Raw genomic sequence first — 24,550 nt, forward strand, 5'->3', positions numbered from 1 at the left:
TTTACTGAACACATGACCATGATTGGTGAATGAAGTGAACTTCCCCAAACTCCCTCAGGGCCCGGGTAGATGGGAGCCTTGGACGGAGGAGCTGAAGAGCGCCCCCCCGCTCTCCAAGGACATGCAGTTCAACGAGATCATCGTACCCACGGAGAACACGGTGCGCTACATGGCGCTCATGAAGCTCCTGGTCACCAAACAGAAGCCTACCATTTTCATCGGGCCCACCGGGACCGGCAAGAGTGTTTACATCACCGTAAGTTCTCGTGCTAACCCATGCTCCCGTCTAACTTTTTCACACCGATATTTCAAACTTTTCCTCCAGGACTTTCTTCTAAATCATGTGGACAAGGAGGTGTACAACCCGTTGTTTATCAACTTCTCAGCCCAGACCACCGCCGCTCAGACTCAGGGTATTATCATGTCCAAGCTGGACAAGCGGCGCAAAGGAATCTACGGTCCTCCCGTGGGGCAGAAAATGGTAGCCAGCGCTCAAAAGTGCCCCCTCAGCATTTATGTTATTGAGTGTCTTGTCCAAATGGACCAGGTGGTATTTGTGGACGACGTGAACATGCCTGCCAGGGAAGTGTACGGCGCCCAGCCCCCCGTGGAACTGCTGCGCCAGTGGCTGGACCACTGGAACTGGTACGACCTGAAGGACTGCTCCATGATTAAGCTGGTGGACATTCAGGTCATGTGCGCCATGGGCCCGCCCGGTGAGCCGTGAAATCCAGGAGGAGGAGACCACGTTGGCCAAATACTGAACGCCTGCTGATCGTTGACTCGTTCTTCAGGCGGAGGGCGAAACCCGGTGACGCCGCGCTACCTGCGCCACTTCAACATGCTCACCATTAACGATTTTGACGAGAAGACCATGTTTACCATATTCTCCCGGATCATACACTGGCATTTTACCATCCGGTAAGCACGCAGTTACAAAATCCCATCCCATGATGAAGATACTATGCTCAGAACATTTCTTTCCTTTTTGTAGGTTTTCTTTCCCCAAGCCATTTGCGTCCCTGACCACTCAGATTGTGAAAGGCACCATATCCGTGTACAAGGAAGCCACCAAAAACCTCCTGCCCACCCCCCAAAAGTCTCACTACTTGTTCAACCTTCGTGACATTTCCCGCGTCATCCAGGGAATCTGTTTGTCTCGCCCCGAAACCGCAGAGGATCCGTCCAGCATCAAACGACTGTGGGTGCACGAGGTAAGAACTAAACAGAAGACGCAGAGCGAGTGGTTTTTGCAAAGCGCCACATCCTGCGTCCTCCTTCAGGTCTTGAGAGTGAACTACGATCGTCTGGTCCAAGACTCGGATCGCTCGTGGCTCGTGAGCCACCTGTGTGAGGTGTTTAAAGCTTACATGGAAGTCAACTTCCATCAGCTCTTCCAGAATCTGGACCAGGACCAGGACGGCGTGGTGACGGAGGACGACCTGCGCAGCCTGATGTTCTGCGACTTCCACGACCCCAAGGGCGACGACCGCAGCTACCGCGAGGTGCTGGACCTGGACCAGCTCCGCCAAGTGGTGGAGTCCCACCTGGACGAGTACAACACCGTCAGCAAGGCGCCCATGAACCTGGTGCTGTTCCGCTTCGCCATCGAGCACGTCTCCCGCATCTCCCGCATCCTCAAGCAGCCCAGCGGACACGCCCTCCTGGTGGGCGTGGGCGGCAGCGGGCGCCAGTCCCTGACGCGCCTGGCGGCGCACATGGCCGAGGCCGAGCTCTTCCAGGTGGAGATCTCCAAGACCTACGGCATGGTGGAGTGGCACGACGACCTGAAGCTGATCATGACCAGGTCCACGTCGGGCGAGGCTCACGGAGTCTTCCTCTTCACCGACACCCAGATCAAAATGGAGTCCTTCCTGGAGGACATCGGTAACATGCTGAACACGGGCGAGGTAAGCGCGAGGGCTTGGCGTCCCGTCCCGTGGGTCGAGGTGGGATTTCCTTTGACGACTGCATGTCGCGTTCCCAGGTGCCCAACCTGTTTGCGGTCGACGAGAAGCAAGAAGTGATTGAGAAGATGCGAGTGCTGGACCGCCAGCGCGAACGCGAGAAGCAGACGGACGGCAGCAACTTGGCCCTCTTCAACATGTTTGTGGAGCGCTGCCGCTCGCAGATGCACATCGTTTTGGCCATGAGTCCCATCGGGGACGCCTTCAGGAACAGGCTGCGCCGCTTCCCGGCCCTCATCAACTGCTGCACCATTAACTGGTTCCAGGTATGGCGGGCGGGCGGCCCTACAACGCAACGCTATGCACATCTCTTGTCTGAAACATTTTTGATGCATCCAGACGTGGCCCGAGGACGCTCTGCAGGCGGTGGCCTGCCGCTTTCTGGAGGACGTGGAGATGTCGGACGAGCACCGGGGGGGCTGCATCGACATGTGCAAGACCTTCCACACCACCACCATCCAACTGTCCGCTCGCTTCCTGGACGAGCTGCAGCGTCACAACTACGTCACCCCCACCTCCTACCTGGAGCTCATCTCCACCTTCAAGTCTTTGCTGAAGGCCAAACGAGAGTAAGAACGCAAATCTGTCAGCGTGTCCCAGAAGGCCCTTTTGACATTTAGCGGCCGTGTCCAGGGAAGTGATGATGCAGAAAAGTCGCTACGTGGTGGGCCTGGAGAAACTGGAGTCGGCGTCGTCCCAGGTGGCCACCATGCAGGTGGAGCTGGAGGCGCTGCAGCCGCAGTTGATCGAGACGTGCAAGAAGGTGGACGAGATGGTGGTCCAGGTGGAGCGCGAGTCGGCCGAGGCGGCCGAAACGGAGGCCGTCGTTAAGATGGACGAGGCCGTGACCAACGAGCAGGCCATGGCCGCCAAAGCCATCAAGGACGAGTGCGAGGCCGAGCTGGCCGTGGCCATGCCCATCCTGGAGGCCGCGCTGTCGGCGCTGGATACGCTCACGCAGAATGTGAGCGAGCCGGCAAAGACACCGTTCAGTCAAATTCACGGGAAATGAAGAATGAGCTTTGACCTCCAAGGTTTGTCTTTGGAGGCCAATGTGACATGACGTCTTTGTCTTCAGGACATCACTTTGGTCAAGTCCATGAAAAGCCCGCCTAGCGGCGTCAAGCTGGTCATGGAGGCCATCTGCATTCTGAAAAAGATCAAGTGTGACCGTGTGACTGACCCCGCTAGCGGCAAAAAAGTGGAAGACTACTGGGCTCCTGCCAAAAAACTCTTGAGCGACCTCAAGTTCCTGCAGAGCTTGCGTGAGTTTGACAGGGACAACATTCCCGCCAACATCATGGCCGTCATTCGAGACAGGTACATCAGCAACCCGGACTTTGTCCCCGAGAAGATTCGTACGGCGTCCACCGCCGCCGAGGGCCTCTGCAAGTGGGTCTGCGCCATGGACAAGTATGACGGGTACGTCAACAAACTTGCCGTTTTCTCTTTCTCTGTTTGATTGTCCCGATTCTCATTGGCCGATTAATGCCTGAGATGTGTCGCGCAGCGTGGCCAAGGTGGTGGCTCCCAAGAAGCTGAAGTTGGCCCAGGCCGAGGCGGAGCTGGAGGTGGCCATGGCGGCCCTGCAAAAGAAGCAAGCCGCCCTCAGAGAAGTGCAAGACCAAGTCTTCAATCTCAGTCAGATTCTGGACGCCAACAAAAAGAAGAAAATTGAACTGGAGGATCAGGTGCCGCCTCATTTCCATAGCAAGGGAGCAAATACCTCACTCGCGCTGGTTTGATTCCTTGATTTGTTTTCCTCCAGGTGGATCTGTGCAAAAAGAAACTAGAGCGCGCCACCCAACTGATCGGCGGCCTGGGCGGCGAGAAGACGCGCTGGAACGAAATGGCCTTCGCTCTGGGCAACCTCTACAACAACTTGACCGGGGACATTCTCATCTCATCGGGCATCGTGGCCTACCTGGGGGCCTTCACCTCCAGCTTCAGACAGGCAGGTGGACGCAGCGAGCGAGCGAGCCTGCCGTGACAAATCTTCAAGCTGATGTCTTGTCGTCCAGGAGCAAATCGAGGAATGGTCAAGTCTATGCAAGGCTAAAGAGATCCCTTCCTCACCCAGTATGACGCTGATGACTTCTCTGGGGGAGCAAGTCAAAATTCGGGCCTGGACCATCGCCGGGCTGCCGACAGACGGCTTCTCCATCGATAACGGCATCATCATCTCGTGAGGCCGTTCTCCATCGAGCTCACTTGTGTGTGTTTGTATTGGTGTTCAGTGTGTTCGCATTTTACGTGCGTGTGTGTGCGCAGAAACGCCAGGCGGTGGCCTCTGATGATCGATCCGCAGGGCCAGGCCAACAAATGGATCAAAAACATGGAGAAGGCGAACAACCTGGCAATCATTAAGCTGAGTGATCCCGGCTTTGTTCGCACCCTGGAGAACTGCATCCAGTTTGGAACGCCAGGTGAGCGAGCGAGCGATCGAGCGAGCGCGGGTGACGGACGCCCTTTAGCAGCCGTCGGCAACCCGCGGCTGGCTCCTTTTTCCACCTTCTGCTTGCCGCTCTCAATTTCAATTTGCTATTTTCATTTGCACCTTTTTCCCTACTGTGACGCTTCACTTGCAGATTATGGTGCTCTTGGAACTATCAAATGAAAAATATAAAATATAGAATGGATCAAATATTCAAAATAGAATCAAACAAATACATATAGAATATAATCAAATTGATCAAATCGTTGATGAAGAAAACAGAATATTCATGCAACGGCTTTTCTTCAAAACACCAGCGAACAACGCGTGAGTGACCTAGTTTATCCGGCGAGGCAAAGTTTGTCAGCGTCACTTTTCGAAAGCTTTGCGCCCGGGCCGCCTCCAGGCGTTGCCTCATTTATGGACAGTGTTAATGTTCCCAACATGAGAAGAGCATTATCATACTTAATAGGGCTCTTCATGAATATTCATACAATGGGAAGCATTGCTAATATTTTATTTTGCATGAATGCTAACGCGGGCAATGTTGTATAATTCACATTAAGACGCGACACACAGATTTGATTATGGAAGCCAAGTGTTTGGAAATGATGCTCATTTCCAGGACATGATGGCATTTTGCTTTTCGGCGTAATTGTCTATTATGCCGCTTTCCGTGTTGTCTGGCCGCCGATCGAAAGTGGCTCTGGATCTTCATCCGGCAGAGCTCCAATCACGGCATCTGCAAATTCCCAATTTGGCCAATTTTCCCAAACGGGCTTGGTGCAAACACTTGTTGATGTTGGCTCGCCGCAGCAGCACCAGCAGCAGCAGCTTCAGCTTCAGAGAAGCAACTAAAAGCTGCCTTTTACCCGACGTGTCTTCTTCAAATTGAACATGTTCCCTTGCAGTCCTGCTGGAGAATGTTGGTGAAGAGCTGGACCCCATCCTGGAGCCTCTGCTGCTCAGGCAGACTTTTAAACAGGGCGGCGCCATATGCATCCGCTTGGGAGACAGCACCTTTGAATATGCGCCCAACTTCCGCTTTTATATCACCACCAAGCTGCGTAACCCGCACTACCTGCCCGAGACCTCCGTCAAGGTGAGTGGGGAGGGGTGTCCTTGGTGCCACCTTCGTCACTGATGAACTCCCCTCCCATCCCGCTTTGTCCTTAGGTGACTCTGCTGAACTTCATGATAACCCCGGAGGGCATCCAGGACCAACTACTGGGCATCGTGGTGGCCCGCGAGAGGCCCGACCTTGAGGAAGAGAAGCAGGCTCTCATCCTTCAAGGAGCTGAGAACAAAAGGTCCACCCCCCCATCGCATTCACTTGCACCCAAAAAGGTTCTCCCGCTCTTTTTCAACCTCATGTCTCTCTCTCTCCGCATGCAGGCAGCTGAAGGAAATTGAGGACAAAATCCTACAGGTGCTGTCCTCCTCGGAGGGCAACATCCTGGAGGACGAAACGGCCGTGACCATCCTGTCACAGTCCAAGGTGCTGGCCAACGAAATCACAGAGAAGCAGGCGGTGGCCGAGGTGACGGAGGTGAAGATCGACGAGACTCGCCTGGGCTACAAACCCATCGCCATTCACTCGGCCATCCTCTTCTTCGCCATCGCCGACCTGGCCAACATCGAGCCCATGTACCAATACTCCCTCACCTGGTTCATCAACCTCTTCATCAGCTCCATCGACAACTCGGACAAGAGCGACGACTTGGAGGAGAGGTGAGCGGTGCCCGGAAAAAAATAAACCCATGAGTATCACCCGTCTCGTGTTCGCCAGGCTGCGGATTCTGAGGGATCACTTCACCTACTCGCTCTACGTCAACGTGTGTCGCTCGCTCTTTGAGAAAGACAAGCTGCTCTTCTCCTTCTGCCTCTGCGTCAGTCTCCTGATGCACCGCAAGCTGGTAGGAAAACACTCGCGCCAACATTTTGCCAGCTGATTACGAGCATTGTGACCGACCCACAAAATATTAATGCTCAATATAAACGCCAACGATTTTACCAAAAAAACCCCACCAGTTTCTGATCAAAAAGTGGAGAAAAAAATACGTCAGGCAACAAAACCCCAAAAGTTAATTCTGCTGCACAACAAAAAGCAAAGAGTGTAAATAAATATGGTAGGTGAACGAGGAAGACTGGCACTTCCTGTTGACGGGCGGCGTGGGGCTGGACAACCCCTACTCCAACCCCTGCACGTGGATGCCCAAGAAATCCTGGGACGAGTTTTGCCGCCTGGACGCCATGGAGCCATTCAAAGGCTTGCGTAGGGACATGGCCCAAAACAGGAACATGTGGAAGGAGGTCTACGACAGTCCGGTGAGTGGCGCCTCCTGATGACAGGCACTGAGGGCCAACTGTACATTACACACACACACACAATCCTCCCCTGCAATGATATTAAATGATGAAATATATATATATGAAATTATAAATAAACGCAAAACACGGCCACTAACAAACACTTGAGTAGTGCTTCAAAAGTGTCTGGCTAAAGTTTCTTAAGAGCAAAATTGTCCAAAATTGTTCGCCTGTGCAATTCAACCCCGCCATGTTAAATGATAAAGGAACTGAAACTTTATCTAATTAAATCTCTTCATTCCCTATTTTGCTAGAAGCATCCGCGCTGTTTGGATGCACCAACAGCTGTTAAATTGTTATGTCGTGCACGTATTGTGCAGCACACACACATGCGCGCACACACACACACACACACACACACACACACACACACACACACACACACACACACACACACACACATGCTTTGATTTATAATCAACACACTCAGCCACCACACTTGGATCTAATTAAATCCAGTTTGTTCCAGTTGCAGAATTTACATTGGTTGGGTCTCAGTTGCCAGAACAGCTGTTCAGTCAAGTTCACACCGTACGAGCGCACCCCCCCCCCCCCGCCTGCCTCCCTCCCTCCCCCGAGAGCCGAACGAGGTCTTCCCGTCTCGCAGACGCTAAACATGGCTCACTTGCCCACAGCGTCTGCGTTTCTTCTTGCCCCCTCCTTGTTGGCTGCATGTTTTTCTGACCCTCCGACGTATGTATACATCTTCCTAGCCGTGTTCTCTGCGCGCCTGCACCCATGACAAATCACTTCCCCATTTTTGGCTTTAATTGCAATGATTCATCTTGGAACGGTTCAATAAAACAGCCAAGCGGCCGCCACCCCTAAAGTTGACAAATAACGTGTAAATAAGTTGCGCAATCAGGGCCACGTTCTCCTGTCCGTGCACGCGTCTCGTAACGGGTTTGGTGTGGTGTGCGCCGTGTGCAGGAGCCCCACCAGACGCCGCTGCCCAACGAATGGCAGGAGAAGCTGAGCCAGTTTCAGAGGATGCTGGTGATCCGATGTCTCCGGCCTGACAAGGTTGGCGCCGGCCGTCATTTTCTTTCATTTGAATGCTCGTCTTGACTTTCTTTGCGGCCGGCAGATCATTCCCATGGTGCAGCAGTTTGTTTCCGACAGTCTGGGCCGGCCCTTCATCGAGGCGCCGCCCTTCAACCTGAGCAACGCCTTCGGCGACAGCCACTGTTGCGCACCGCTCATCTTCATCCTGTCCCCGGGCTCCGACCCCATGGCGGCTCTGCTCAAGTTTGGACACGAAAAGGTGCCCAGACACCGCAAAAAGACACCAGACGGTTGAGCCGCAACACAAAACTCGAGCTGACTGACTCTTCATTTGGCAGGAGAGTCATTTTGTTAGAAAGTCCAATGTGGATGAGACCACGTCAGCTTTACGCTAATCATTTTTGTTCTTGAAATGACAAGCTGGCGCACGTTGCAGGGCTTCACGGGGGACAAGCTGACGTCGCTTTCTCTGGGCCAAGGCCAAGGTCCCATCGCCATGAAAATGATCCAGTCCGGGATCGCCGACGGCACCTGGGTGGTTCTGCAGAACTGTCACTTGGCCACTTCGTGGATGTCCACGTTGGAAAGAGTCTGCGAGGTCACAACTATGCCGAGCCCCTCCGTAGCACAAGCTTGTTTTGCGTTCCCCCTCAAATTTGAACTGCGCAGGAGCTGAACCCGGAGTCCACGCACCCGGAATTCCGCTTATGGCTCACCAGCTACCCGTCGCCCACCTTCCCGGTGGCCGTGCTCCAGAACGGCGTCAAGATGACCAACGAGGCTCCCAAAGGCCTGAGGCCCAATATCGTCCGCTGCTTCTTGATGGACCCCATCTCCGACCCAAGCTGGTTCGACAGCTGCAGCAAGCCGGTGGGCCGGGGGCGCCCTTTGCTTCCTCCCCGCCACGGCCGTCCCGTGGCCCTTTGATGCTCTTCCGAGGCCTCGTGTGCGCCTCACGGCGTCCGCTACGGCTAACCTTTCATGTGTGTGTGTGTGTGTGTGTGTTTCCAGGGCGTGTTCAAGAAACTCCTCTACGGCTTGTGTTTCTTCCACGCTCTCACCCAAGAGAGGAGAAAGTTCGGACCGCTGGGATGGAACATTCCGTACGAGTTCAACGAGACCGACCTTCGCATCTCCGTGATGCAGTTACAGATGTTCCTGGAGCAACATCAGGTTTTTTTTCCCACACCTCCGTCGTATCCTCGCCTTTGCTATGCTAATAAGTCTCGCATTAGCAGTATTCCACAACACCTTTGAACAGTTTTCCACATTCTCAAGGATTGCACCGTTGCCATGGTGACATAAATGTGTAACTTTTTCTAATGACCTGACATTTTCATTCTCAAGTGCTGCTGAATTTTGAAGCCCTTCAGCCTCCAGAAAATGCCAAACGCGCAGCCTTTGTTCACCCTTCATTATGTCAGAGAGACTTTGAGAAGAACATATCCAGCCATATCATCACAATGATATCAGGAGACAGTATTATTTATTATTATGTGTTTTAGTTTATATTTATTTATGATTTATTATATTACATATGTATTCACTCAAAGGGACTTTTGAAGTCATCCGTCGCCGACTGTAATATTGTTTTGTGACACAACGTGACTTCCACCAGGAAGTGCCGTTCGATGCCCTGCGTTACATGACGGGCGAGTGCAACTACGGCGGCCGCGTGACAGACGACTGGGACAGACGGACGTTGCGCACCATCCTCGCCATCTTCTACGACCAGAAGCTGGTGGAAGACGCCAACTACAAGTTTGACCCCAGCGGGATCTACTTTGCCCCCCCCGAAGGAGACGTAAGTACAGTCCAGTCGGTGGACGCACTTGTGGCGACAATATGGAAAGACAAACAATATGCGTGTTGCGTTGCATTTGGCACTTGCCTCTCAAGTGTGCCCCCCCCCTCGCCCCCAAGCATACATCTTTTATTCATGAACTGGCATTAACATAGTCATTAGAACAAATGTCAGCCGTCCCACGTGCTGTGTTACCAGCAAGCTTTTTCTCACTTTCTTTTTTTTTTTCTTCTCCCAAGTACGACAGTTACATCGAGTATACCAAATCGCTGCCCCTGAACCCCTCGCCGGAAATCTTCGGCATGAACGCCAACGCCGACATCACCAAGGACCAGTCGGAGACACAGTTACTGTTTGATAGCATCTTGCTAACACAGGTACTCGCACCTTCTTGCTACTTTCTAATCACAGTCTGACTGCCTCCCGCTACATCGTGGGTGTTTGTACATTAAAGTAAATAGTGGCGTATTTTTCAAGATTTAGGAAACAGTCTCAAGGACCCACATTGAGAAATTAAACAGGTCGTCATCCGTTTTGTTTTGAGACGGGCGATTGGGGCCAAATGCCAGCTGTCATACTTTGTTAGAAAGTTGGCGGGGGAAAAAAAAAGAACTTCGGCCACTAGTTCCCAAGTGACAGGCCCAGTCTATTATTTTAGGACACCCCAAAAAATGGACCCAAGTTGAACACAAAGTGGGCCATTTGGTTTGAATGGTGGCCATTTGGGGCACCTACTTTGACCGAGTCCTCCTGGGTCCAAACATGACATTAACATCATCTGTGTGAGAATCAGCAACTTCAACTTCAGGTGACTCAGACAGTATAGCCAAGTGTATGGCTATACACAATTCAAGTAAATCCACATTCCATTGTCAAACAAATCCCATTTCAAGTTGAGTTTCCATGTTTTAAGCACTTCATGAAAGTGTTTTACTTAATGTGAGTGTCACTTTCAGTTCAGTTTAAATTTCAAAGGTTAGATGTTGTATAGTTCTTGTCACACGCTCACCTTAAATCACTGCGTCAGCTGTTGCTCATACCTTTTTGAAGGTGGAGGTAGAATGTCCAAAATGGAGGCAAGCAGGCAGAGGGAGAGAGGCAATGGCTGGCAGGCAAGGGTGGTAGGCCAAGCAAGGAAAGGGGGAATGGCAGACAGCCAGCCAGGCAGCCAGGCAGCCAGGTAGGCAAGCAGGTGCAAATCCAAATTATTTGTAATCCAACTGAGGTTTCAACATACAGGGTTCCAAGAAGTAAACTAAAGTTTGTTTTCAAGTTCCAAAAAAAATACAAGCTTGGAGCAGGCTTGAAGTAGTTTGAACCGGCCTATATCTTCTTTCTTTGTCTAACTGAGACTGACTACCAGCAGCCATCTTTACCTGATCAGGTGACTGATCAGGTGACCAAAGGCTTTATCAAATAAAGGTCCATAGCCTAAAGTCAACAAATCTTAAACAAAAATAAGAATTGAAGCCAAGAAAACTACATTTGAATGAGTAAGACATAAAGCAAATCAGGGCCGAGTCAATCTCTGACCCCACAAACATGCGAATGAGTAGTTTTGGCGCGCCAGCGTGAAACACGCCGCGTGCCAACGAGGCCGTTGGCCGCTTTCCCGCACGCTACGCCCAACTTTGGCCCGCATCCCAGGTCTTCATTTGGAGAACGCTCGCTCGCTCGCTCGCTCGTTTGTTCGCTCACTCACTCACTCACTCGCTTCCCACCGAGAATATTTCCATTTCAGCCAAAACAGGCCTGACAGCCAGGGAAGGCTTGATCTGTGCATATGCTCACCACACACACAATCAGCTTGCAGCAACATTCCTGGGGGGCCCCTCCGTCTTTTTACATGTTAACTTGCCAGCCTTCAATATTTGATTGCGCGCTGTTGAAATATGCGATGCAAGACTAATTAAAGGCAAAGTACAAATGCATTTTTTAGCTGTTTGTTGAGCCTTCTCCAAAAAGGACATGCAAATTCTCCTTGAGAGGCCCGGCTCGCCTTTGACGTTGCCGAGGCCGCTGCCGCCGCCGCCGTGTGATGTCACATCATTAGCGCCTGCCTGCCTGCCTGCCTGCTCGCCACCGCCGCTGGAAAAGGAAAAGTTTCCCTCTGTCAGATGATGTCACATTTCCAGCTTGGCTCATACGCATATTCACATACTGTAAACAGATGAAATGCAAGACATTTCATGTTGCTCCAGCTCTTGAGCACAAACGGATTTTTTGGGGGGAGGGTAATACATTTGTTTTACTCTCCCCATTTCGCAACGGATTCACTGTGTAAACATCCAAATATTGAAATCTAAATGTTTGTTGCGCCAATTTGAATATTTTCATTCTTTCACCTGCTTCTGCTGCTTTAGGCTTCAGGTCACCTCTTGTTTCAGCATTTGCAGGCCGATAAATAATTGCCTCCGCTGTTAAACAGGGTGTGCACTGACCTTTGGAGACACTTTGTTCATTTAGGGACTCCAATGAACAAGATGAATTTCTATTACCTGGACTTTGTTAGCATTCAAACACATTCTCGTCGGTCGCTCTCAGTGACAGCAAAGCAGGCGGAACGAAAGCCAGCTCGGTCGAGCGCCGAGCCGTGCTGGGCCGTCATTAGCTCGTAATTCTACAAACAGACGGCGGCCGGGGGGGTTGAACAAATGACCAAATTCACGGATGAGCGCCAGCAAGTGCAAAAAAGACGTCTCCGGCAACTTACAGTCAAGTTGGACTGACTACACGAGTAAACACTTGGAATGAAACTCAAAGCCGTCTGTTCTAATGCAAGCGAATCTATCATTTGACAATTCAAAGAAGCTTGCCATCTACGCGGGGGCGCCGAGCCAAGCCGAGCGGGGTTCCCTCCCACATCCGCTCCGCGTGACGCCCGCCTCTCTCCCTCTGATCAGTCCCGCTCGTCAGGCGGAGACGCCAAGTCGTCGGACGACATGGTGTTCGAGGTGGCCGCCGACATCCTCAGCAAGCTGCCGGCCGACTTTGACCTGGAGCTGGTCATGCTGCACTTCCCCACCAGCTACAACGAGAGCATGAACACCGTGCTGGTGCAGGAGATGGGCCGCTTCAACAATCTGCTCTGCATCATCCGAGAGTCCTGCATCGACCTCCAGAAAGCCATCAAGGTACACGCATGCGGGAAAACTTTGCACAAGCAAATTCTCAAAAGTCGCAATTCCTTCCAGTCCGTGTGGTTTGGTTTTGCGCGTTTTCCTTTTTCCCCTGTCAATGTGTAAGAACGTTAGAACTTGATGAGGGCTTGCGCGCAGGGCCTGGTGGTGATGTCGTCCGAGCTGGAGGAGGTGGTGAGCAGCATCTTGAAAGGCAAAATCCCGGGCATGTGGATGAAGAGGTCCTATCCCAGCCTCAAGCCTCTGGGAAGCTACATCACCGACTTCCTGGAGAGACTGCAGTTCTTGCAGGTACGTGGACACCTACGGTCAGGAAGGCTCGAGATGAGCTCCGACGTCGCAACCGGTCGACTGCGAGGTGGACGCGCTGACCACGCCGCCGCCTTTTTTGTCCTTCCTCGACAGGAATGGTTCGACAACGGCACCCCGGCCGTATTCTGGGTGTCGGGGTTCTTCTTCACGCAGGCCTTCCTCACGGGCAGCCAGCAGAACTACGCCAGGAAGCACACCATCCCCATCGACTTACTGGGCTTCGATTTTGAGGTCCTGGAGGACGTCAAGTACAAGCGAGCTCCTGACGACGGTAAGACCGGAGCTATGACGGTTTGCGCTCGGAAGCAGGCGTGGTGGAGAAGCTGAAGCTAATTGACAACTGCCGAATAGTGAAAGTGAAGAAGAACAAGAAGAAAGAAAAATCAGGCCTCCAGCTGGGCTCCGACGCGCTAACGCTTGCTAGGCTGCTAATGTCATCTCACTTCAAATGTCTTCTTCCCTTGACGTGGTTTTGCCTCACTGGAGACGAGCGGTGTACAAAAAACACGGCAGATGGCGCCAATTGGTTTACAAAGAGTATCACTGCTGCGCTTAATCAATTTTTCCACAGACTAGTTTTCAGTTAGAGAGATGACGGGGTACGGCATTTTTTTGCTGACTTTTTTTTATACTGGTGGCTGCTTCGGCCACTTCTACTCAGGTGTAGGGATGAAAATTGGAGCTGGCACCTGAAGATGACAAATGGGCATCAACACAGTTTTGTGTCCTCTCAGGTGTGTACATCCGCGGCCTGTTCCTGGATGGCGCCCGCTGGGACAGGAAGACCAAACTTCTGGCCGAGTCATACCCCAAAGTGCTGCATGACACCATGCCTGTGGTGAGTCAGGAACATTTGCATTAGCATTAGGGCTAGCTGCGTGCGGGACTGCAACTCGGGCGGGGTCAAACACTTTAGCGACCATGATGAAGCAAGTGAAACTTTTCCAAATGAGGCATTGTGACCCTGACGTTTATCAAAAGGACTCCACAAAATGACGAGATAAATTTAATAGATGAATTAACCCTGAATGCTACGCCTCCTTATATAATAGCCTTCTAATCCCCCTTTTTCTTTGGAGGTGGTGCTTAGTTTATCGCTAAACCGTCCTGAGGTGTCTTGTCTTTTTTTTTCTTTTTCAAGCACTATTGTGATGATTGTGAAATGGCCAAAGCTCTTTTCCCGCCGTTTGCGTTGCTGAATTAGCGGCGCTCGTGTGAGGCAAATGGAAGTAGACGGGAGATTCAAAGTGCCAGCAGCAAGTCATGAGGTTTTTGCCTGATTGTTTTTCTACCTCGTTGTCGCCCTGAGTGCTGATGAATAATGCACATGACATAATTAAAAATGTGTTTATTATTCACGGGGAGCGGCAAACAACAGAGGCCGCTTTGAAATGCAAATGAGGAGGCCTCGCTTGTTTTTTTTTGGTTACGCTTGTTTTTGGGCTTTTTCGTGACGTCGTTGTTGCGAGTGGCCCACTTGATCTTTTGCTTTCGCCTCAAGGGACGGACACCTCGCCGCCGTTCTCGTTTCATGTTTCAATTTGGGCCCAAGTGTTTGGGCTTGACACGTCCACTTGTGCCTCTCGTTGTTTCCCTCGCGACTCAGATGTGGCTGAAGCCCATCAAGCGCCTGGAAATTCCCGAACGCATGTGCTACTTATCACCCGTCTACAAGACCAGCGAGCGACGGGGCACGCTGTCCACCACCGGCCACTCCACCAACTACGTCATCGCCATGACGCTCAACTCGGACGTGGACGCCGACCACTGGATCCGACGAGGGGTGGCGCTCCTCTGTCAGCTCAGCGCCTGAACAAAACGGCTTCACTCTTCTTTCCATGATCACGCATTCTATTGATTTCTCGCAAAAGAGACAAACTCTATTCGGTATACAAGTCTGACTCGTTCAAATTTGCAAAGTTTGTTTTTGTGAATATGAGCAGGGAACTCACGAAAGTTGTTCTGAGCATTTGAAAAGACTAATGTGAAATCTTTAAAAAAAAAAAAATGATGACGAATGAATGTCAGTTCAACAAATAATGTCATGTCGTCTTTAACATTTTGACCTTCTGGCTATTTTTGACAAACATATCAATCACTGTAGCTACGTTTGTCGGACTCCGGCACACACTGGAACCATTAAGGAACAAAATCTTGATGAGAAATCCTTTTAATGTTGCCCATTTGTTAGGACAGCATATGGACATACAACATAGCAAACCAAATTGCTGACCTTCATTTTACAAGCTATTCATCGTGCGCTTGCTCGGCTTTCTCGACGAAACTGAAAAGTTCAACATTCAAACTACAAGACAGCTGACCTGGCCCGACCCGACCCAATACAGTAGACACCGTGAAGACAACAAATTTGACAGCATGGAAACGGACATTACAAACATGTCTTTGAAACCCTCCTCCTCATTATTAACGTCAATACGGAACATTTCAGGCACAACTTGATTGTATTTCTTGAATCATCAATTTTTTTTTCTCTTTGAATTTAGCTATAAAGCCAATTGAAGTTGGTCTAGATTGGAACTTGTGCAGCTCCAATCCATTTTGTTTCAAAGTCAACACACAAAAGCACGCACGAGTTGCCGGTCATGCGACGGTCAGGATCATCTGATCCGCAGGAGTGACGACAAAAAAGTCAAAGATGTCACACGGTGACAGGTTCAAGTGGTCGCGCTCACGCAAAAGCGGCACAAATTAGGCAATGCGGCCTCGCTCATCAGCAGCAGAGCAGCAGTGGAATGTCGATGGAAAGGGAGGAGATGACCTTTGGGGTCATGTCAAGATTGGACACCCAAGAATCACTAACAGTTTCACCAGATAGCAATGATTGAATTTAGGAAAAAAAAAAAAACTTTTATTATTTCGCAAATTCAAAGGAGATCTTAAATCTCCACTTCACAGCGTCATTGGCAGCTTACACATTGTTAACACTACACGTTAATATGAAACTACACTAAATTCCACTCGGTGGAAACTAAAATCAACACTGCAATGAAGTGAAAAAAGAAAAAAAAAAGAACTACAAATGAGACTGAATATCTGCTAAACGTTTCTCGAGGTCTCAGCTCATGCAAACATCAACAGCATTTATTTTCTTGACGCGACCGTTGGCACGCGCTTAAGTTGGGCAGCGTGTTGCGCAATTGAGCCAACACAAATGGACAATTGCAAATTGTAAAGACAATTTTTGCCATCAAGTCCACAGTTGCTTCATTTCACATTTCAGGGTGCGCTAGTGAGCAAGTGGGGAGGTTGGAGGGAGGGAGGGAGGAAGGAAGGAAGGAAGCATCCTTTGCAAACAAAACAAGTTGGAGAGGAGCGAAACGGCTCAGCTCGGTTCGGCTCGCTTGTGCTTTCAGGGAGTCACGCTTCGACGAGTGGCGCATGGATGGATGGGGTGGGGGGGGCGTAAACATTATAAATGAGGTCAAGAATGCGACACCGCGATTGTCAACACCGAAAAGCCACCTTCAAAAGTCAAAGTGGAAGACGATGCGGTTCTCGAAGATGGCAATGAGCAGCATGATGGCGAACCCGGTCAGCAGGCCCAAGTTCTGCAGGATAAAGTGGCCCAGCTGGCAGCGCTTGTGCTCCTCGCTGTCGCCGTGGAGCAACTCCGGTAGCTGCCAAGAAAGGAAGCGGGCGGGAGTGAGCGGAACCCGGACACGAGACAAGCCCGACGGCGGACGCTGCTCGCTCGCTCGCTCACCATGTCCACCAGAGCCACGTAGAGGAACATGCCGGCGGTGACGGCGAAGATCCAGCTGGTGACGTTGTGCGTGTACTGGCCCACGGTGGCGCCGATCACCATGCCCACGTAGGCCATGAGGGCCGACAGCAGGTTGTAGACGATGGCCTGCTTCACCGACATGCCCGCTTTCAGCAGCACCGCAAAGTCGCCTGAACACACGAGCGCAGCTTGAAGGCAAAAACCCACGGCTCCGACCCGAAAGACACCACTTCAAAAGGATTGGGAGGTTTTCTGTTTTTTTCTATGCTTCTCAGCGGAAATTTGAAAGGGGGCGCCGCGCTGGTGAGAGGAGTAGCGAGGAGGCGGCGGCGCCCTCCATTTGCCTCCCCGCGTGCGACAAGTGGCTCTTCCTGGCTAATTAGCAGCATGCAGAAATGAGCCTCTGCCATCAGCCGTCAGTCAAAACGCACTTTGAACCGCCCGACTTCTCCGCAGTGGCCCCTGCCGCGAATGAGCTTCAGCTGGCGACGGGGGTCTTTTGCCTGCTCCTCAGCCACGCCCTTTTTGTTGTTGAACGGGAGCGCTTGTCAAAAGGCCGGCGCCGCGAGCGTGCGGGCGTCCCGCCGGGTTCTTTCGCAAAGGCGAGGCCAACCAACCAAAATAAGCTCGAGGCGGCATTCAACATCTGGATTCATGCGGCTAAAACACTTTCATGGCGTTCCCAAGAAGCTCTTCAGAATGCAAACTCTGATTTCCGACAAGTGCCACAGGAATTGAAAAGATGGATGGGTTTTAAAAAAGGCAGCACTTTAGAAAAACAAAGACCCTCAGGGGGCCAATGCCAACCAAGACACGCCGTCACTGAGCCACTCAAATTCTCCACTTACCCAGTTCGTGAGGTAGTTCGTGGCAGAAAACAGCCACCGAAGTACTGAGGCCTCCCGTGAGGTTGGCGCTGAAGGCCGCACCTGCACACCGCAAATAATGTTCCCGCCGTTAGACAGCGCACAAAATGGCAAAACAAGAGGCGGACTTTGTACCTATGGCCAGCCCGTCGCTGAAGTTATGCATGCCGTCGCCCATGATGACCATCCAGGCGATGCTGGAGATGCCGGCGTCCTTCATCTCCTGATGGGAGTGGCAATTGCCGCCGTGGGAGTGGCCGTGAGCGCGCCGCTTGGCCTTGCGTCCGTTGGCATCGGCGGGCGACGGCAGCCCGTCGCCCGCCGGCGCCACCTCGCCGGGGGACTCGGCCGTCGTCGGGTCGCGCCCGTCGTCGACGACGCTGCCGTCGGGCTCTGAACGGAAGGCGTGCGTCAGCGGATGGCAAAAGCCCGAGCCGGCGCTACTCACCGTCACCGATCGTCTTCAGGTGGATCCATTCGGCATCCGAGCGCCGATTCAATTGGTGGTCGGACAACTTGCTGCCGATCTTGCCGTCTTCATTGGCGGCCTTGCCACAAGAAACAGTAAGTAAACATTGCCGTCCGAACATCCGCTACGAGTCTCGCCTCTTACCTTTTGATCCTTGTAGTGCTTAAACATGCCGACGCAATGCTCGAAGATGAAGAGGAGGTAAATGCCGGCCAAGGCCATCAGGCCCTTCCACACGCCGTCAAAGTCGGTGGCCAGATCGTCGCCGTGGCTGGGGTCGCTGTGGTCGTGCTGCCCTCGAGACTGTCGGCGCAAAAAGCGGATTGAGATCGGATCGGTTCCAGACGGGTGTTTTTTTTTTTTGACTCACGTGAGGCAGCAGGTGAAGCAAAGCGTCGCCGCTGAGGGTGCCCACGGCCAGCGCCACCAGGAAGGTGAGCAGGAACTTGAAGCAGGACCCGTTGAGGATGGGCACCAGAACCACTCCCAGCAGAGACAGCAGGCTGATGATGGTGATGGACACGAAGCCCCACACCCAAATCCACACTGGAGACAAAAGCCGGAAGAGGAGCGAGAAAGTTTCAAAGCGCAATCTGCTGTCATTTCTTTTGTTGCGCGTTCAACGCCTTTGATGGAGGACACCGGGCGGAGCGAGCGGCGGGCGCCATAAAAAGCCACGCTATCATTTCAAGTGTCAAAACAGCGCAAGGCCAAAGTGGGAAAAGTTGACGACTTTTTGGTCACAAAATGCTTAATGGAGTATGAAATTCAATGTCAGAGCGGCGCCGCCGCCGCCGTGTTTGCTAAAGCGAAGCCGGATCCTTCACCGCCCACCTTTGCTTTGGGCTTTTATTGACCCGAGCGGAAGGCGCAACGGAGGAGCATGTTGACAGCGAGGTTAGAGAAAATTAGAAAAATAAAAGTCAAGTCTGGGCTGGATGCTCATCTTTGAGCACAGAAAATGTCAAATGACTTGATTGACACGCGAGTGGCGTCCTCTGCAACCGTTCCGCCTTTGACATTGGCCGCTTTGTGATTTTGGACCGCCACCTTGAAGCTTGACAAAGCTTTGCGAGATGATATACCGCAGCCGTGCGTACTCTTTTCAATTCAAGGCTACATCTCTCAAGTGAGCGGAGAAAGAACTAATAAGTGGCAAAATAGCAGCGGCGCCGCCGCCGCCGCTTCCCCTTGCGGAACGGACCCCAGGTGGCCAAGTTGGTGAGCAGATGATGCAGCTCGAGTGCTTTTTAGAGAAACCCAATCAAGCTGTCACTGTCTCATTAAGCAGCTGTAGGATTAAGAAACATCAGAGGAAAACATTTCCCTTGGCAAAGGTTCTTGCTCAGAAAACGGGCCCAAATGCCTCTTGGCAGGCCGGAACGCCACGAGCGAAGACAATTTGGAGGGCTGGCCGACATCTGGACCATTCGTCACGGCTCAACCTGGCCACAGCATTTCAAGTAGCGCTTAGCTTAAACGCGCAGCATCAAGGGACATTCATGAAGCCAGCATCGATGGAGACTTTTTGCGGTCTCAAAGGACCAAAGTGGAGCGCGCACATCTCACACAGATGTGCGTTGAAAAGTTTCAAAGGTCAAACAAAGTTCATTGAGAAAGCCCGATATTCACACCAAGTGGTCCAAGTTGGTGAAAGACACTTGCCAATAATGACGCCTGGGCCCTCTTTGAAGCCATCTGCTACCGTGATGTTTTGCCTCAAGGAGATCGGATCGTACCCAAAGGATTTGATGCTAGTTCCCGGCCAGATCAAACATTCTCAAACGCATCAAGTGGCCAACTATTTTCAGAGCTGTCATTGTGTGCCTCTTCAAACAATCTATGTGCATTTTTCTTTTCCCCAAGGTGCAACTTTTGCCTGCGCTTGCCATAAAAGCCAAATCATCCCCCGAGAGCGCGCCTCGTCGTTAAAAGTGGACCCGCTTTGGTTTTCGGTGCGCAAGCAGCTACACTTGACTGCTTTCTTATTAGTTACAGCAGGCAAAATGCAGCAATGACGCAGAAACGTCCACGACAGCCGAGAATGGCAGGCCGCCGGCACATCTCCGGGTCGTCGGCCGCACGCGGCCGGCGCGCGTGTCGAGGTAAAGCGAGGCAACCAGAGCCGCCCAACCCGCCGCTCCACATCCTTTCCCCAATTATGAGTCTCCCGTGAGCCGCGCGGTGTCACTTCCACGCTCCTAATTGGCACGGCGCTAAAACGAGGTGCGGGCATTGTGGGAGCGCGACTGCAAATCTCCCCCACGGATGCCGGCGGGAGGTAAACGGAAGAAAGCCCCCGCGGCGTTGCCCACCGACGAATGGCGCCGTAGCGCCACTAACGAGGCGCCGTCGCTGCCCTTTTCCACTCGTTGGGGCCGTCTTCCTTGTTAACGTTTCCATTTATAGGAGTGTGACGACGCAGTGCTGCCTGGAGCACATTTCTTTGATACAGGTTCCGGTCACACTTGCTTTTTTTTAATCATGAACAAAAGAGGGAGGGTGCTCATCCTCGTCCATTTGCTTCTTACAATTCAAATTGGGATCAACAAAAGATTGCTAGCAAAAGGCGTCTCTCATTTGCAGTCTGGCCACAAAAGTCACCTGGCGCGGCTTGGTGAACATTGTTCCGCATCCCGTAACTAATTAACTCCAAAGACCGCCGTCATTTTCGTTGCTCACAGAAGAGCAATTTATGAAGAGCATTCCCCAAACCGCAATAGCTGTTGGCGATTCCTCAGGAAATGCAACCAAAAGGCACTAAATACATCTTTAGAATGGCGCTTGTGTTCTAATCAAGGTTGACATTTGTATTTATTCACATTTAGGGGGAAAACACTCCATTAGTTGGAAATGTTTTTTTTAAAACTAAATGTGTTGATTTTAAAATGATGCTCTGGTGAGTTTTCATCAGTGCTCACCACAGCAGAAAATGAGAGAAAAAAAGAAAGAAAATGGATTATTCCAACTGCGAGGGGAGGGAGACAGCTAGCCTTTTTCACTTTAGCGGAAATGGGACGATTTCGGTTGTCAGGTAACTATAATTCGCAGCCCCAATTGCCCAACGTCTGGTTTGGCTGGCTCCACTGCACTAGGTGGCGATGTTGCTCTTTTGCTGTGGGGACTCAATTTAAAACCAAAATGCTACTGCTCTTAATTAAGCATGTTCTTTCAAATTGTTCTCCAGTCAGATTGCTATTTTCATTTTGAAAGGCCTGCTTTGAGTGGCAATGTCTTTCTTCAGCTTTTTGATGATCCCTCAAGGCTATTAGAGTACCAAGTTCCTCAAACGCAGATAACCAAATCAGAACTAGCAGATAAAATCATATCCTCTGGTTCAAGGAAAGGACAAAAGCGCAGGTAAACTTGATGAGCCGTTTACGTGAGTGACGAGATCACGCGGCGATCCTTAACCTCCTTTATGGCGCTGCTCTTTTTAATTAGTAACAGGGCCTTACGCTGACAATCTCCGGTTGTGATGATCCATTTTGTTTTTCTTGAGCAAAAAGTGCAGTATCAAATGATCAAAATTGAGAAGTTAAAATGGTACCCAGAAATTATTTGAATAGATCCAATGACTGGAGAGGCGAGAGGTTCAAATACTGGTTTGGTCAAGTTGATACAACCTGAACCCGTTGGAGTGCTTGATGAGACTTGACGTCTGCTGGCCTTCCTGTTCAGACTAAGTGCACTCCAAATCAAAGGGTGTGTGTGTGTGTGTGTGTGTGTGTGAGATCTTGTCTGCGCTAGCTCGAGTGCTGCCACGCTTCAGCTGCAATTCTTTGGACTGATCTTAGCGGATCGATGGATGCGCGCCTCTTACCGGAACTGACATTCTCTTTCACGTCCATCTGGTGGTAATGGCGGATGCACACGCGGCTGTCGATCTGATACAGCAAGGCGGGGCACAGGTAGGTGAACTGGCCCGGAGAGATGAGGGACTCGGGACTCAGCCCGTAGTAGGAGAGGAGCTGGGTCAGGTTCAAACACTGGGAGAGGAAAGGGAGACGACGGAACTTTGGCAAGCCAGCAAATGCCCGCTTGGGAAACACATCCGACAAGTTTAAAAAAACATTTTCATTTGTGTCACGCACGCTACCTCCTCATGCTTGTGAGCCAGGCCACCGGCGTGTCCCGCCAGAACGGCGCCCGGAACCGTGGCGGTGTCGGGCCCTCTGGGCGCTTCCCGTTTCGCCTTATGAGAATGGCCGTGACCGTGATCCACTCCGTTTTTGTGCTCGTGGTTGTGATCGGAGAGGCCCGTGGCAGATGGGAGGGTTTTGTTTTGAGCCCGTTGTCCTCGGACCCTTCCCGGCTTTTTGGGCCTCTTGGTCTTGGCCTCTGCGGGGGCGGGAGAGGTCCCCAGATCCGTTCGGTCGGTAGACGGATGCTTCGGGTCGGAGGGAGGCGAATCCGTGCCGCCTCGAGTGTGTTCCGAGTGTCGGTGGCCGCCATCTTCGGGATGATCGTGGCTCGGATCCGCGTCGTGTGCGTGATCGTGGCTCGGATCCGCGTCGTGTGCGTGATCGTGGCTCGGATCCGCGCCGTGTGCGTGATCGTGGCTCGGATCCGCGTCGTGCGCGTGATCGTGGCTCGGATCCGCGTCGTGTGCGTGATCGTGGCTGTGATTGTGATCGTGATCATGATGGTGTTTATGGGCGTGCTCCGAAGATGCGCCGGCAGGCGTGGTGGAGGGCTGGCTGCACCGTGCGGTCCCTTCTTCCGTGTGCGGCCGCTGGGTGTCGGGATCGTGATGCGCGTGGTCATGGTCGTGAGCCTCGCCGTGCGAGTGGAGGCCCTCCTGCACGTCCAGAATGTCTAGATGGGCCACGTGGTCGTGGCCGAGGTCCTCGTGGTCCACGTCCACCACTTTGATTTGGCCTAGACCCAAGCTAACCAGCAGACTCTGGAATCCTTGGAAATCCAGCCGGTCCTTCTGGCCGTAACGCCGGAACAACTGGCGGATGTAGAAATGCTGCTCTTCCTCTAACGAAGCCCCCGACGGATGCGGCGACTCCGCCGTCGGAGAAGCTCTTCTTACATACGGGTCCTGGGAAATCTGCAGGTCATTGTGGGTGTGGTTGGCGTGGCGATGAGCGCGGTGCTGCTGCTGCCGGTGGCCGTCGCCATGACAGTGGCTGGACTGATGGTAGAGGAAGGTGAGCACGCACAGGAAACAAAATCTGGTGTGCACGTGGACTCGCATTGTGCTAGCCCGACCTCTGCTCCCCTGCAAAACAACAGTATTTTTTTTGTTTTTACATCACCGGCAATAAATAGTCAACAATTCTTCTAAATCGATTTGGATCCGCAGCTACCCGGCAGCTCATAGCTTCAGTTGCCGAGCAAGTTAGCTCAGTGCAGAGCGTGTTGTGCTCACTTTTCTCCCTTCTGTCTTTTTTTTTTTATTTTTTTATTCCCCTTCTCACCGCGGTCGCTAAAGTATACGCTTGAGCGCTCGAATTAGATGGGCTCCGTGTTAACGGGGCCTTGAGCTACTCGGCACAAGGAATAAAATTGCGGCCGTGACGACGTCGACATCAGCTGCGGCTAACCTCCAAAGCTCTCAAAGGATATTTGGAGCACTGGCGATGCTGCGTTTAGAACACAAAAGGTGCAAAAAGAAGTCAATAATATCGCATATGAATGCGATAGATATCCACTCTCTGTTGCCATCCTGCTCAGAGAATTACGCATCTAATAAGCAAGATAAGCCTTGTGGAACACAATCCAGGCTTGAGAGAATTGAGCAGCAAATTGCTTGTTCTCCCCAAAAAGAGCCCCGAGCAACAATATCATCCGAGTCAAATGATCATCATAAGGTCTCGGTGAAGCCCGAGGCTGAGCGCAGTCGGGCAAGAATGCAGCATGTGGGGGGTGAGGACTAAATCCAACGTCAGATGAGCCTTGCTGCCGGCCACGCACTTAAAACACAATCTTAGTCGGGTTAATAGTTGACAATTAGCAAAAGGCGCAAATTCTGACCGTAGGATGATCATATTGCAAAGAAACTTTTTGGTCGGGGCGCGCAACTCTCCGATAAAAGACGCTTTGATCGCCACACTTGGTTGCGGAATACCATTTGAGGACTCATTTACGAGGAGGGGAGGAGTGGGGAGGGGCGGGGGGTCTGCTTCAGATACCAGATGAACCGGCAGACGGAGTTTATCAGCTCCTGACTGTTGTCTTCTCCTCCCACGCAAGTCGTAAAACAATAAATGAACGTGCGGTCTGGCAATTCATAACATGAGTGGAAAAATAGAGGATGGCAAATTTTATTCTGCGCGCTACAAAGTGGCCCACTTGCTAGAAGAGAAGAGAAGAGAAGAGTAGAGAAGAGTGTCAAACGTAGTCAAGTTGAGTCTCGAGGTGTGACTTGACTGCCGTACGAAGGAAATGCAAGGCGAGCGAGCGGGCGGGCGGGCGGGCGAGGGAGCG

The 24,550-nt window shown here is 51.8% G+C and overlaps 2 protein-coding genes across 5 annotated transcripts in view; one reads left to right on the forward strand and one right to left on the reverse strand.

Annotated features, from left to right (window-relative positions):
- The window catches only part of dnah7 (dynein, axonemal, heavy chain 7), a 28,629-nt gene extending 13,188 nt beyond the window's left edge, over positions 1-15,441 (forward strand). The window contains exons 36-66 of the mRNA XM_049727633.2: positions 59-256; positions 326-481; positions 548-716; positions 795-921; positions 995-1,214; positions 1,284-1,910; positions 1,988-2,233; positions 2,307-2,536; positions 2,601-2,931; positions 3,046-3,389; positions 3,478-3,658; positions 3,736-3,921; positions 3,989-4,152; positions 4,239-4,393; positions 5,313-5,503; positions 5,578-5,711; positions 5,797-6,132; positions 6,191-6,317; positions 6,535-6,729; positions 7,702-7,794; positions 7,859-8,035; positions 8,213-8,374; positions 8,446-8,646; positions 8,788-8,949; positions 9,395-9,580; positions 9,820-9,957; positions 12,484-12,714; positions 12,859-13,011; positions 13,126-13,303; positions 13,767-13,870; positions 14,639-15,441. Of these exons, the coding sequence (XP_049583590.1) occupies positions 59-256; positions 326-481; positions 548-716; positions 795-921; positions 995-1,214; positions 1,284-1,910; positions 1,988-2,233; positions 2,307-2,536; positions 2,601-2,931; positions 3,046-3,389; positions 3,478-3,658; positions 3,736-3,921; positions 3,989-4,152; positions 4,239-4,393; positions 5,313-5,503; positions 5,578-5,711; positions 5,797-6,132; positions 6,191-6,317; positions 6,535-6,729; positions 7,702-7,794; positions 7,859-8,035; positions 8,213-8,374; positions 8,446-8,646; positions 8,788-8,949; positions 9,395-9,580; positions 9,820-9,957; positions 12,484-12,714; positions 12,859-13,011; positions 13,126-13,303; positions 13,767-13,870; positions 14,639-14,845 (6,309 nt within the window). The 3' untranslated portion in view covers positions 14,846-15,441. The remainder of the gene's footprint in view (positions 1-58; positions 257-325; positions 482-547; positions 717-794; positions 922-994; positions 1,215-1,283; positions 1,911-1,987; positions 2,234-2,306; positions 2,537-2,600; positions 2,932-3,045; positions 3,390-3,477; positions 3,659-3,735; positions 3,922-3,988; positions 4,153-4,238; positions 4,394-5,312; positions 5,504-5,577; positions 5,712-5,796; positions 6,133-6,190; positions 6,318-6,534; positions 6,730-7,701; positions 7,795-7,858; positions 8,036-8,212; positions 8,375-8,445; positions 8,647-8,787; positions 8,950-9,394; positions 9,581-9,819; positions 9,958-12,483; positions 12,715-12,858; positions 13,012-13,125; positions 13,304-13,766; positions 13,871-14,638) is intronic.
- slc39a10 (solute carrier family 39 member 10) overlaps positions 15,187-24,550 on the reverse strand; it is a 48,532-nt gene continuing 39,168 nt past the window's right edge. For all 4 annotated transcript variants that reach the window (XM_049727629.2, XM_049727627.2, XM_049727628.2 and 1 more), the window contains 9 exons: positions 22,212-23,342; positions 21,936-22,101; positions 18,483-18,658; positions 18,257-18,415; positions 18,092-18,191; positions 17,779-18,036; positions 17,626-17,706; positions 16,757-16,947; positions 15,187-16,670 (listed from right to left, as the gene is read on the reverse strand). In XM_049727629.2, the coding sequence (XP_049583586.1) occupies positions 16,518-16,670; positions 16,757-16,947; positions 17,626-17,706; positions 17,779-18,036; positions 18,092-18,191; positions 18,257-18,415; positions 18,483-18,658; positions 21,936-22,101; positions 22,212-23,318 (2,391 nt within the window). In that variant the 5' untranslated portion in view covers positions 23,319-23,342 and the 3' untranslated portion in view covers positions 15,187-16,517. The remainder of the gene's footprint in view (positions 16,671-16,756; positions 16,948-17,625; positions 17,707-17,778; positions 18,037-18,091; positions 18,192-18,256; positions 18,416-18,482; positions 18,659-21,935; positions 22,102-22,211; positions 23,343-24,550) is intronic.

The sequence above is a fragment of the Syngnathus scovelli genome, chromosome 8, assembly GCF_024217435.2.
Source record: "Syngnathus scovelli strain Florida chromosome 8, RoL_Ssco_1.2, whole genome shotgun sequence".
Classification (NCBI taxonomy): domain Eukaryota; kingdom Metazoa; phylum Chordata; class Actinopteri; order Syngnathiformes; family Syngnathidae; genus Syngnathus; species Syngnathus scovelli.